The 13,856-nt window shown below is 38.6% G+C and overlaps 1 protein-coding gene across 3 annotated transcripts; it reads left to right on the top strand.

Annotated features, from left to right (window-relative positions):
• The first annotated feature begins 5,173 nt into the window (after positions 1-5,173).
• Positions 5,174-13,000, top strand: LOC116687223 (calcium-binding and coiled-coil domain-containing protein 1). 3 transcript variants are annotated; one of them, XM_032512409.1, is made up of 14 exons: positions 5,174-5,324; positions 5,984-6,132; positions 6,275-6,377; positions 7,596-7,798; positions 7,996-8,208; positions 8,345-8,493; positions 8,573-8,642; positions 8,811-9,065; positions 9,381-9,506; positions 9,832-9,927; positions 10,356-10,443; positions 10,525-10,694; positions 11,540-11,619; positions 11,999-13,000. In XM_032512409.1, the coding sequence occupies exons 2-14, from the start codon at positions 6,001-6,003 to the stop codon at positions 12,024-12,026; spliced, it is 1,713 nt and encodes a 570-aa protein (XP_032368300.1). In that variant the 5' UTR covers positions 5,174-5,324; positions 5,984-6,000; the 3' UTR covers positions 12,027-13,000. The 3 variants fall into 3 exon arrangements, with proteins under 3 accessions (XP_032368300.1, XP_032368301.1, XP_032368303.1); XM_032512410.1 differs by lacking the exon at positions 9,832-9,927; XM_032512412.1 differs by lacking the exons at positions 10,356-10,443; positions 10,525-10,694.
• The last annotated feature ends 856 nt before the right edge of the window (positions 13,001-13,856 follow it).

The following is a 13,856-nucleotide window of genomic DNA, read 5'->3' as shown; positions in this document are numbered from 1 at the left end:
TCTCAAAGGCGCTTCTACTGTCCTTTTTGGGCCCTCTCAGTTTGAGAGGTTTAACCCTCGACTTTCCAACGGGGTCACGAGTGAGAAGAGGGAGCTTCTCCTCACCTTGGAAGTCAGTTTGCTTCTGTTTTGTTTTGTTGTCGTTCGTGTTCTGGTTTTCAGGGGCCAAATCAGTCAAGGTATTTCTATACATTACTGTCATATAATTTAAAATTGCTTCCTTGAATGTAAACGGTCTGAATAGTCCAGTGAAAAGAAAAAGGGTCTTAGCTAAATTGAAGAAAGATGGGATACAAATCGCTCTTTTACAAGAGACACATGTCTAAACAAGAACATGGCAAGTTTAAGTCATTTGGCTACCTGAACACGTTTTATAGCTCCTGTAAAATAGTAGAAAGAGGGGGTGTGTCACCCTAATTTCTAATTCATTGAATTTTGAATTGATTTCTGAGAAGGGAGATAAAGACGGCAGATTTGTTATAATAAGGGAGAATTGATGGTGTTGTGGTCACGATTGCTAATATATATGTACCGCCAGAGAGCGACAGGACTTTCTTGAAAACGTTCTTTGATACCATTATCTCATTTAGTGAAGGAGTTCTTATTTGTGCTGGAGACTGGAACACAATCCCTAATTATGTCCTAGATACAACAAGCCATAAGAAACAAAAAACTGGCCGGTCAAAAGATCTAAATATCCTGATCAGGGAGATGGGCCTGTTTGATGTTTGGAGGGACCTTCATATTAAAGAAAGAGAATTTACTCATTACTCTTCTACCCATAAAGTCCACTCCAGGATTGATCTGTTTCTGATGAACACCATTGATAGATCTAAAGTGGAGGAATGCTTAATTGGAACATCGGATATTTCAGACCACAACATTATCTATCTGACCATCGGTTTGCATAATAGGCCTAAAACAACATTATGGCGCCTAAATATAGGCATTCTTAATAATGAAACTACAACAAAGGAGATTAGAAAGGAATAACGGAGTGTATAAAAGACAATAATAATGGGCAGGTAAATCCCACCTTAGTCTGGGACACTGTCAAGGCAGTAATGAGAGGGAGACTAATTTCTAGAACTGCTTATCTTAAAAAATAAAGAGGTTAAAATACGATGAATTGGAAAAACGTTAAGGAAATTAGAATTAAAACAGCAAGTGACTAACGATGGAGGATTTTCAGAACAAATAACAAAACTAAAAACAAAATAAATGATATGATACTTGAGGAACTTGAGGAAAAATTACGATTCTGCAAACAAACATTTTACGAATCAGGCCCAAAAGCTACACGGTCTTAGCTAGACAACTTCGTAAACCACCATTTGAAGCATTCGATTACCAAAATTAGAGAATCCTCGACTGGTGACTTAACCTATGACATGGACAAAATACACAAGACCTTTGAGAACTACTTTAAAACACTATATTCTGCTCCAGGACCAGTTAACGTAACTGCTATTGATGATTATTTGGCAGCCTTGGACCTACCTTCACTTGGTCTAATCCAAAACAAAACTCTATCTGCTCCCATTACGCAGAAAGAACTAGATACAGTTATTGGACAATTGAAAAGTAATAAGTGCCCAGGTAGCGATGGATTTCCAAATGAATGGTACAAGACGTTCAGGAAGGAGCTTTCTCCTGTCCTGCTCGATTCTTTGAACTGGACATTGAGCAGAGCTGAGATCCCACCATCTTGGAGAGAGGCTGTAATATCTGTCCTCCCTAAAGAGGGGAAAAATGTTGAATACTGCGAATCATATCGCCCAATCTCAATTCTGAATGTCGATTATAAAATTTTTACATCAATAATTTCTCGGAGAATGGAGTATTACTTGTTAGACCTAATACACGAAGACCAGACGGGATTCATCAAAGGCCGACAAACTCATGACAGCATAAGACGAACATTACATATCTTAGACCAAACCAAAAAGCAGGGCCTCAACGCCGTATTAATTAGTCTAGACGCAGAAAAGGCCTTTGATCGGGTCAACTGGACCTTTCTATATAAGGTTCTAGAACGCCTGGGCTTTAATAACCAGTTTATTAGGTGCCTGCGGTCACTTTATGATAAACCACGGGCCAGGGTAAAAATTAATGGGCACCTAACAGACAGCTTCCAACTACACAGGGGAACCCGTCAGGGATGTTGTCTAAGTCCATCGCTTTTTGCAATATTCATTGAACCCTTGGCACAGGCCATTAGAGAGGATAATGGAATAAAGGGAATTAGTTTTGCAAATATTGAACACAAAATCGCCCTTTTTGCAGATGATGTAATCGCATACCTCCAAAACCCAGATATAACGCTCCCTAAGGTTATGTCAGCTCTAACTGAGTTTGGTCAACTGTCGGGCTACAGTCTAAACATCACAAAAACACAGGTCCTGGCAATTACTACTCCCCTAGTAAATTTATAAGAAAGACCTATAGACTTAAGTGGGATGCCAAAAAGCTAAAATACCTGGGAGTATTTATTTCTCAAGATTGGATGGGTTATTTAGTTTGAATTTTGATAATCTTACTGAAAACATACAAAAGGACTTGTCAGCCTGGTCAAGGTTATTGTTGGACTTCACAGCTAAATGGAAATAGTGAGGATGAATCTGCTTCCTAGATTTTTATATCTTTTCATGTCATTGCCTATTAGAATATCTAGCACACAGTTCCATGCTTGGGACAGGTTGATCTCCAGATTTATTGGTCCGGACCAGACCAAGAATAAAATTTAAAATACTCCAAATTAATAGGGACCAGGGGGGTTTGGCCCTTCCAAATTTGAGGGAATACTATTATGCATCTCAGATGAGATTCATGGTCTGCTGGTGCTCCCCAGAAATGGAGACTGGATGGAAACAAATAGAACTAAGGCAGGGTGGGGCCCAACCCCAAACACGTCTGGGAGGTAAAATAATTACAGACAAAAATGGGAATGGTATAGTCGAAGGCACATTGTTAATCTGGAAGGAAGTGGTTGATAGATACAGATTGGCGGACGTCATTGGACTCCTGATGTGGCCCTCCTGTAACTCAAACTTTCGGCCAGGAGAATTAGATTCTTCATTTCTAGGCTGGAAAGATGGAGGACTTGTGGCTTTGTGCCAGTTTGTAGAAGGTAACACCTTTAAAACATTTGAGCAACTGAAAAGGGACTATAATCTTGAGAACAGAGACTTATTTAAATATTTCCAGGTAAGACATTTTTACAATACGAAAATAAAAAAAGGTGTTCCTCCTGAAGGTAATACTATTGTGAACATTTTTACGAAAGCTTATACCCACCTCCCTTGTAAAACTGTTTCCAAACTATATAAAGGATTGCAGAAATATAATGGAAATAACACCTTGAATATTAAGTCTAAATGGGAAAGAGAATTGGGAGTAATAATTACAGAGGATGATTGGCTTTCAATGTGTGTGACACAACGAACATCTACTAGCTCCAAAAGATGGAGGGAATTCGGTTGGAAGTGCTTAATCAGATACTTTCTTACACCTCAAATTACTAGTAGATATAGAGGAGAAGAACAGCAATGTTGGAGACAGTGTGGCCATCAGAACGCCAATCACTCTCATGTATTTTGGTCCTGCCCAAAGTTGGCAACTTATTGGGATGGAATCTGTCAGACTACTGGGACAATTTTGGGGTATGTCATCCCCAAGGACCCTAGAATTTTTCTGCTGGGGTTAATGTCTGGAAAAGTGTTTCAAAAAGAAGATCAGTACCTTTTTAAAGTTCTGTCAATTGCTAGCAAAAAAGCAATTACACGGTCTTGGCTAAAGAATCTCCCTCCCAAGCTGGACCACTGGCGAGACGTCGTGGAGGAGATTAACTCTATGGAAAAACTGACATATCTTTTACGTATGAAAGGACATTCTTACAACAACCGCTGGTCTAAATGGTTGACCTACAAAAGCAAGGAAGCATAACTAGGTGTATCATCTTGTAACGTATTATCTACTTATCTATGTATCAGTGCCCCAAGTTCTGTGTGTGTTGTTTGTTTTATTGTAATGAAAAACGTTAAATAAAGAGTATAAAAAAAAAAAAAAAAAAGTGTGCTGCTCCCTCTGCTTGGAAGAAGTTGCAAAATTACCTGAATTATCATGAGCTGGTCTCTCTGGATGGATTTACAGGAATTCTAAATGACTTGGGCAGGTACATCTGGCTGTAGATGTTTTGATTGATTGAACCCATATGTTCATGACCTGTGACGAATGTTGATGAAGGATATTGGTATTTTTTGATCGTGTAATTTGTTCTTTGTTTTTAATTAGAAATTATGCGTTTTTTGTGTGTGTCTGCAGCATTGTTAATTGTGATGCTGCCTGCCTTGGCCAAGATGCTCATGAAAAGAAATTTTTAAATCGGGATGAGACGTTCTTGGTTAAATAAAGAAATTAATAAAAATGAAAACTTCACCACCAGTCATGACATAACACAATGAGCTGGATCTGTGTTAACATCAGAGCAACCTAGCACAGTATTCAGCACCCAACAGACCTGCATTCATCTATCTTACTGTTGTAATACACTAATGTACTTTAAATGTCTAGTTTTCAAACTGTCTGCCATAATAAGGGATTTGTGCTTAAACTACACTGCCATCAAGCGTTCACAACTGGGACCACCATTATTATGCAATCACAGACAGTTAGAAAATAAAAGTCAGACTTACGTATTTTATGTGTAGGTGGTATAGCTAAATCAGTAAAAACTGGAAATGGCTGATGAGTTTTACACAATACACTGTTGAAAACGTGAAGCTTTTCTTTGCTTCAGTATTTTTTAGAGCAGTTTGCACAAAAAATGCAGGAAATGCCCACATTATAAATGAATAAATCAAGAGTTTGAATCATATTGTGGATGTCTGTTGTTGGACTAGTGATTCTACTGTTTTTATGCCTTTCACTTATTCCAGGCCAGTGGGTTCATTGAAGTTGTTATTAAGAGAAATGTTTAGCCTTTAGCATAGTCCCTTTCCTCACCCCCTCCGCTGCCATTACTGAGAATTGCAATGAACAATAACTACCAGCAGCAGATCCTGTATCCTATAACTATATCCTATAATGGGAGTTGAAGTCCACAGCACTGCTTTGCCTTGTGATGTTCTGTCTAGTCATGAACTGCATTTCCCATGAGTCAACCAGCATCACTAATTTTACTTGGGGGGTCCACATGGCTCAGGAGATGTTGTGACACCCTTGCACATGACCAGATTGCTCATCACTATCTTCAGATTCATCCACAGCTCTATCATTCATGAGGTGGCAGAAAAGACATCACATTCATTTCTCAGCAGAATAAGGTAAGAAAACAACACCACAGATATATCATTTGTAAATCCAAGCATGCAACTATAAAATGTTCTAGAAAGCCATGAGTCTGTTACTGAGCGATAGAATTGCACTTAATAAGACTAAGACCAAAAATGTGGTAACTTGTAATAAGAACAAGAAATAGATAAACTTTTGTTTTGTTTAATTATTGTTTAGGTTTTAATTAACGGCACCCATTTCAGAGCACGTATTACTTGATTGATTACTTAATTGGAAAGTTAGTTGGTTTTTAGGAATGAAATGCAAGGCATGGAAAACAATTATTGTGTCAGTGTAGTAATATAAAAGAAAAGTGGAGCTAATAGTTGGCTATGGACGGTCTTTTATGGCCAATAACTAATGCTAAAAACTTTCAACAAGATTTTAATATTTATCCTTATTTATATATTTATCCTCATGGATACACTTACACCATACAATGCGCCATTGCTCTATATTTCACAGATTATATGTGCTCAGTGGGCATATAAGATTGTTGTTAACATATTGTATGGCCATAGGCGGCTGCTGTTATGACCAAGGCTGCATTCCTGCTCTGAGTCTACTATCACCTTTCATCAGCTGTTCTCCTCCATACTGAAACTGGAGCCCATTTCACTGGATCCATGTATGTTTTCTTCCTAAACAGCACAGCTTCCTGTTACCATGGATAAACAGTCCACAGTGGTGTTTCGTAATGTGGGGCAATGGTACTTCCCCCAAACCAGAGTGGAGTGCCACTACAGTCTGACCTCCGACCATCAGTGGAGCAGCAGTGACTGGATAGGGATTTTTGAGGTAGATTTGCCCACTTTAGCAACATTCCTCCATACTGAAACAGAAACCGTCTTAACAAAAAAAGTTCTGTGTTGTGGAGCTGTGATGGGCATGCACATTTTTAAGTTTTGTGATTTAAAATGTTTGTTTTTGTATGTCACAGATGGGCTGTTCTTCACTGAAACAGTTTTACACATATACATGGGCTCTTGTTCCTGAAGGCTACACTGAGGGTACCAGTGTCAGCTGCTGGGTACTTTTCCCGGGTAAGAATTCATTAAAACATTTAAAAACGAAATTAATTTTCCCAGTGTGGAACAAATCTTTCCAATTATTCTGACACCGTATGCAGCACACAAAATATAATGGGTTCTTCCATGACTCATAATAAACCCTTCCAATAGGTTTAATAATTCGTTGCTGTAATCAAACTGACAAACCAAACCGAAGCCTGCTTGGCAGAGGGGAAAATATGACACAGTTGATAATTCAATAGATCTTCTCAAAGTAACACCAGGCTGAAATCTGTCTGGTTGAAAGTTTCAAGTCTTTTGCAGCTCTGACCACACCCAGCATCCCTGATGGTCGGGTGTGCACAGACGTGTACTCTGCTCTGTCAAACCTGTGACCACACCCATTCATTTATGTCAAATTCAAGCTTATTTGTATAAGTCATTGAGGGCTAATTAAGAGCTTGTTGTGCTCCACTGTTCACATTTTGTATTCTGCATTACCATGGTTAAAGCTACAGTGTGTAGTTTTTGTTTTTCCCCATGAGGAATTCTGAGTAATTCAACAACAATTCTGTTGATTCATCCACATGATTAAAAAAAAAACATTATGAACTGAATGCAGAAGAGGTAATTATCTTTTCTCGAGTTTCTGCGGACAACACCAATTTGTAAACAAAGCAATACTGAGAAATACAGAGAGAGTTTTGTGGAGCTGATAGTCTTAATTAGCTTGGTATCATGTGGTAATGGATTAAATGTAACAGACGTTCATTTAAAATATAACGTTGTTGTTTTCTAGGGTCGGATGGTTCTCCCTTTCCATTCAGCGTTGGATGCACTGGCATCTTTTTATTTATAAGGCAGTATTAGGCCTTCTTCCTCCTTATCTGAACACTTATATCCTCTTGAGGTCTGCAGGGACATATCACCTGCGCTCACAGGATCTGTTTTTATTGAGAGTACCTAAAGCCTGCACTGACTTTGGCAAAAAGTTTGTCTATGTACAGTATTTACTCGTAAGTGTTTCTGTGTCTATTTGAAACCACGCTGCTGCTACTTGCCAGGACACTCTTGTAAAAGAGATTTTCTAGAGTTTTTTTATTCTGGTTAAATAAAGGTTTGCGTGTGGTACGCACTAAAGCTTTAAACATCAAATTTAATTCATTCATTTATTTTTTTGTGAGTAATAACTGAAATATAATTCTTATTATATAACAATATACCTCTAATTTTATCTATGTCTTGATACAGCACACTACCTGCCCCGCCCCAGTGCTGTGGAGTATCAGTTTATATATGTGGATAAGATGGGAAAGGTGTGTGCTCGTAGTCGCCCCTTCACTTTCTGTACTCCCAAGCCACTGGAGGAGTTGGAGACTCTGAAAGAGGAACAAGATGAAGATGACGGAGAGGAGGAGCTGCTCCTAGTCATCCCCAGGTCTCAGCTGCTGCAGGTAAAGAAATAAAAAAAAACTTCTGTACTGCATTTAGCCTATTCTGATATACTCTTCCCTTTATAGTCATACTAAGAACAAGGCCCTTCAGGGCAACTACTGAAAGTCAATTGAGTAGAACCACTAATATGACAATGTATCCATTTCATACTGACATGTTTGAATATCCTTTTCCTCTATCCTCATGTTGTGAACAGAGTCGGCTAGAGGAATGCTTAAAAAAACAAGCGGATATACAGCAGGCTCTGGACATGGCTAAAGAGGAGGCAGAAAATGAGAAAGAGAACAGCAGGAAAGCAAGGGAGAACTGGGAGCGCAAAAGTGAAGCAATGAAGGATGAGATCTCAGAGCTTAGGGACAGCTTGAGACAAAACTGTGACATGTTGAAGAAGATTGATGGAAAACACAAGGTAAAGACAAGCCATCAGATGTCTTGGGGTAGCCATCTCATTTGTACCTTTGAAAGGTTCTGAATTTCACTAATTAATATTACACACACATGGATAATCTATAATAATTGTTTTCTTCTCTCTATAATATTAAAAGAACGTGAAATATAGTCAGGAAAACCTGACATCTGAACTGAGTAAACTCATGGCTGAAAACACTGAGAGTCAGCAGCGAATCAAAGACCTGGAGGAGGAAATCAAGGGCCTGAATGACAGGGAGAAAGAGGAAAATGGGGAACTGGAAAGGCAAGTGTTTGAGACATATGGTAGCTTAAACATTTGTCTTGGTATGCTTATTTCCTAAAACTAACTTTGTGTCCCACAGGCTGAAGGAGAGAGTGAAAAAAACGTCCAGTCAAATGAAACACGATGAGGAAAAGAGAAAGTGTCTGCAGGTAATTGGTCGGCGCTTCTTCTTTTGTAAAACACAGAGTGGAACAGGAACTCTTACACAAGACTAACAATTTACTGGATCAGGCCTGATTTAAATGGTTAAATATGTCATCTTGGCAAGTAGAACTCGAAAGATTTTCACTTTGCTGTTCCCTCTTGTCTCTGTGCAGGTGGAGAACGAGGCTGCTCTGGCGGAGGCACGAGGGCTGCAGGAGCGTCTGAAGGCTAGTGAGCATGTAGCCGAGAGCCTGCGTAGGGAGCTGAGAGAGCTGGGAACACGTCAGGGCCATACCCACACCGAGCTGCATCAAGCACGGCTGCAAGTAGCCCAGCTCACCCTGCTGCTGTCTGAAGAGAACTTGGTCCTCAGGGAGGAGCGTGCCAACTGGGCTCTAGAGAGTGAAGCTTACAAACATGCAGCAGAGGTAAGAATACAGCAAAGCACATATATGCATAGGCTACTTTTACAGGAGGGATGGGGAGGTTACAACCCTCAATAATCAAAACTGGGCAGTGCAACCCAAAAACCTATTATATTTTGTTTATGTAAATAAAGACATTTGCACCATAGCTTGCTACAGAAAAGGCACAAATTGTTGCAGAAAAGTTAACCAGAATTCATAAAAATTAAGTGTTTGATGATTTTGCTCATAAGTGGATGTTGAACCTAAAGTTACGCCCTTGCATAACACACCTATGAGTCCACCTGACTTTGTTGTTACACTTGCTTTTTTATGCAGACGGATACAAAGAAATTACAAGACCTGAGCTGTGAGGTGCAGAGGAAGGAGGAGTGGCTACAGGAGGAGAGGATAGAGAGGGAGAAACTAGAAGTAGAGCTTGGGCGAGAGAGAGATTCCAATCGAGTAAGTAAATCAAAGTACATCACAGTCACTATTATTCAACACACAAACACATTCAGCTCTATATTTAACTGCTCGTATGCTGCAAATCTGCATCATCAGTTGCTCCAATTACATTTTGGAAACTGGAGAACGATGCCAGAGTTCGGTGTGGTTCTTTCATTACTCACATGCGGGCACAAATAGAAAAGCTTCCATGAACAGCAAGTAAACATTTCCCCTTACTGTCATGTGATTGACAACGGCATGAAAAACAGGACAAGCCAGGTCAGATGTGTGGATGTGTGGGTGTTGAGATGTGTGAGTGTAATGCCGCTGCCCCCTGTAGGTGCTGCTGAGTGATACTAAGCGAGAGCTGCAGGAGCTGAAGGCCAGTGTGAAGAAAGCCCAGAAAGAGAGAGAGGAGCAGAAGGTGGAAAAACAGGCAAGGATTCCACACCAGAACACACATTCATTGTATATTACTTTATAGGACATATCTTAAGAAAATGGGCCTTTTAGCCAAGAGTATTAATTTCACCTACATTTTTCTTTTGTTCAAGCACCCAATGCAATTCGGCCTTGTCAAATAAATACATTTTTCATTTTTCAAGTTGATAATAGTGTTGAGAAAGTAACTAAGTAAATGGAAAGGAGTTCTTACTAGTTATTTAGCAGATTCAGATTAATAATACAAAACATAAATAGACAAATAGATGATGATGTATTATTATAGGTTAAGGTACATCAAAACTTCAAAGCTGCAACATTACAGTTATGAACACTTATCCGTTTAGTTATTATTCCATGTCTTCTTCCTCTTCTTCTTCAAATCTTCCTCAAATCTGCGGGTTAAAAATTGGACACTCGCAGGAACTGGTGAACTACATCCTTCAGTTAGAGCAGAGATTGAGGATGGTGACAGAAGCTAAATCCAATGGGATAATTCCAACATGCATCTGTAAGTAATGAAGTCTCTTTGTACACAGCATTATTTTACTGCACAGTAAGTAAGTAATGTAAAGTATAACATTTTAAATAGCTCCTGGCTCTTCCTCTGAGGATGGCGAGGATGCTTCCTCAGCTTCTCCCAGATCAATCTGTTCGCCTCATTACCAGTCCGCTCACCTGGAACGGCCCAACAGAGCTGAGCTCCTTGCTGCTGAGACACACGTCCACAGCAAAAAAGACACATCAGCCTCTGATACACAGGTGTGTCATCCTATTCACACATAAACCAAACAAAGTTTAACACCACCTGCGTCAGAGCTAACAGACCTGAGTGGGCAAATATTTGACTAGTTTCCTTCGTCCTGCGAGTTTTTGCTCTAGTTCCATTGTTGTCATTGCTGACTGGTAGAAAGAAGTCATGAGAATGTATTCACTCTAACTGGGTTAGGTTTAGAAGAGGAAACATGGAACAAAGACTTGAAACCAGGGCATCAAAGTTGTAAATTCACAAAGAAGCACAGATAATTTAAAGTGTTTAAAGTGGTCAAACTAAATTATTCCTTGATGCTCAGCACAACGCTAGCATCTTAACTTGATTAAGAACATCTTATGGCAATCACATATTTTTCACATCTGTGAATACAAAAACAATGTGTTCTTAATGCTCAAGTAATCTATTATTAACCCGACTTGGAGGTCAAAGATTAGGGTTTTAGACTATAGGGACTATCAGGGTTACAGACTCCATTTTGCTACCGTGTAACCAACAGTCTTGCTACAAGCTGAACAAGTTTATATGTAAATGCTTTTACTCAAATGAAATCAGTTATGAGCTCTCAATCTGTTACAAATCTACAGCAGAAAAATGAACTTTATGCAAAACACTTTATTTTGAAATGTGACAAAGATTATATTTGAAAATCTACAACTAAGAAATATATTAAGGCATTTAGATGCTAATAAATGTAATTCAATGGTAGATTTAGAAAAATAAAAACACTGATCCATGTCGTTGGTTTTTACACAAATATTTTGGGTGTGTACATTGTTAAACAACAGATAGAGCTGCAGTTTACATCCATCTCCGCTTCTGCCTTTTCACTCAGGATTTGACAAGGCAGCACTGTGTGGAGTATGGTGAAGGGAAGCAACTGGTCCTACTAGAACTCATCGACCCCATCCTGAGGTGACAATTTTGGCTTTCTACCAGCCACACAGTACACACCCTGTTTCCCTCCACCACCTCTCATTAAATATGATGTGATGACTTCATTCACACTCCTCCCTGGCCGACCAGTTGCTGTTTAAAAAAAGCTGTCGTTCCACTTACCGGGCACTTTCTTCTGTTGTAGGAAGATTAAGAAAGCACTTGAGAGTACAACTAATAGTGTAATAAGAGTAAAAATGGCAGATATGATCAAATAAGTGTATGCTATGCACACAGTAGATCAGCAGGAGTTGAGACATTGAATTTTTTTTAAACTTTTTTTACTAGCAGTGTTGTCTGTTTATTTTTATATGCTCAGCACCTTCTGTAAAACTTTGAATCCTCTTTCTCTCTGCAGTGAGCTGGCCGACTCACCCATGTGGTAACAAAAAGAAAGATGGATGGAAAGGTGCTTGTTTACCACTGTGATGCAGGTTCATCTGGGTCATAAAAACCCCCTTGGAATTATTCTGTTTTGGTTTTGTAGCGTTTCATGTGTAAAACGGCCTTCACGAAGGTCAAATTTATAGTGCACAGCTTTTACCTCATAGGTGTCTATATTCAAAGACAGTAGCACAATGTATAAGTCTCACGTGTCCAGAAATAGTGTGGCTAATGGTGTTATTATGGATTTATAAACTCCTTATATATAATATATAATATTTAAATATATTTTAGTTTATTTTAGACTCCATTTGTAATCCCTAGATTTTCTAGGTTTTTTAGCTGATTGCAACTGTTTTGAGAAAAGCGTTGTTGATGTCTTAATTAGCTTTGATTTAATACATCTTGTTTTGGTGGCATATCTACATATCAGCCCATAACCTCTGCATGTGGGTGTGAATCTTGAAACCGTGTCAAAAGTGTGGTTGTGTGTGTGTTTACAGAAAAGTGTGAAATGTAGAGCTGCAGCTTGTGGAACACAGCGTCAGGTTCGAAGAACATGAAAGTTAATTTATGAAATTTTTGTTTGTTGATGGGGTTCTTCAATAAAATATGATGATAAATACATGTTGATGGCAGTCTGTATTTTTTTAAGTTTCATCCTATAACTTTCTGTGTAAATGTTTGTAAAAGGATGGAAAAGAAGATGACAACTGGACGCTAAAAGGTCTAAGAACTATAAGCGCCCTTTATCAAAATACAAGAAAGACAATGACAAGCAACAAATAAGGAAAAAACTAAATGTAAAAACATGAACAGATCAGCCAGTTTGTGTGTGTGTGTGTGTGTGTGTGTGTGTGTGTGTGTGTGTGTCAGAGCATTTTTGGTCTAAGTCCAACTTAAATAAAACTGATGAGGTGTCTGAATCCCTGAACATGAAGGTAAAGATTGTGTTTATAAAAAGACATCAGTTAAACAACAACAAAATGTATCAGAGATCAGATGGTTCCAGCATGAAATGACCTCTATCACACTACACAAAGTGAATACATTTTACATCAATGACCTTGATAAAGTTTCTTTGAATTAGTGTTGTTTGTTTTTGTCCAAATGTATTGTAATGTAATATTTTTGGTCTTTTTTATTTTTCTAACTCACATGTTCACAACACAGTTGAGGCCTTTATGACCTTTTCCATTGCTTATCTTTTGCACCAGTGTTTAATTGGTTAATCGTTTCAGCTGTCCTTGACTTGCAGGCCGTCACATTGTTAGGTAGTTTCATTTAGAACAATCACTTTTATAAACTACATGTGTTTTGTGTGCATTTGTAAAGTAACTAGTAACTAAAGCTGTCAGATTAATGTAGTGGACTAAAAAGTAAAATATTTCTCTCTGAAATGTAGTGAAGTAGAAGTAGAAAGTGTTATGAAAAGCAAAGACTCAAGTAAAGTACAAGTGCCTTACATTTGTACAATACATAAGTACATATAATTAGTTACATTCACCCCTGTGTGTGTGTGTGTGTGTGTGTGTGTGTGTGTGTGTGTGTGTGTGTGTGTGTGTGTGTGTGTGTGTGTGTGTGTGTGTGTGTGTGTGTGGTGTGTATGTGTGTGTGTGGAGACAGATAAAGAACAGAGTGAAGAAAAACACTGAAGATAACTCTTCTCTTTTACCTCAGTCATTTGATTGTGATGTTGCCATCCTATAATATATAAAATGATAATTTCACAGTCTAATAACATCATTGTGGCATCGGTGTTGATTATTTACTACTTAAACCAACTTCTCTGTACTTGATGGCTTTGCATCTGGTGCTAAAGACTTATCTAA

This window comes from Etheostoma spectabile, chromosome 4 (assembly GCF_008692095.1).
Source record: "Etheostoma spectabile isolate EspeVRDwgs_2016 chromosome 4, UIUC_Espe_1.0, whole genome shotgun sequence".
Taxonomy (NCBI): domain Eukaryota; kingdom Metazoa; phylum Chordata; class Actinopteri; order Perciformes; family Percidae; genus Etheostoma; species Etheostoma spectabile.
The sequence above is the reverse complement of the archived record's forward strand: the minus strand, read 5'-3'. Positions and strand labels throughout refer to the sequence as shown.

Bases quoted from the DNA above. Each gene is read 5' to 3' on its own strand.
- LOC116687223 (XM_032512409.1), top strand. From the start codon at position 6,001: ATGGATAAACAGTCCACAGTGGTGTTTCGTAATGTGGGGCAATGGTAC. The intron at 9,507-9,831 runs GTAAGTAAATCA...TGCCCCCTGTAG, and splicing joins GAGAGAGAGATTCCAATCGA to GTGCTGCTGAGTGATACTAA. The intron at 9,928-10,355 runs GCAAGGATTCCA...GGACACTCGCAG, and splicing joins AGCAGAAGGTGGAAAAACAG to GAACTGGTGAACTACATCCT.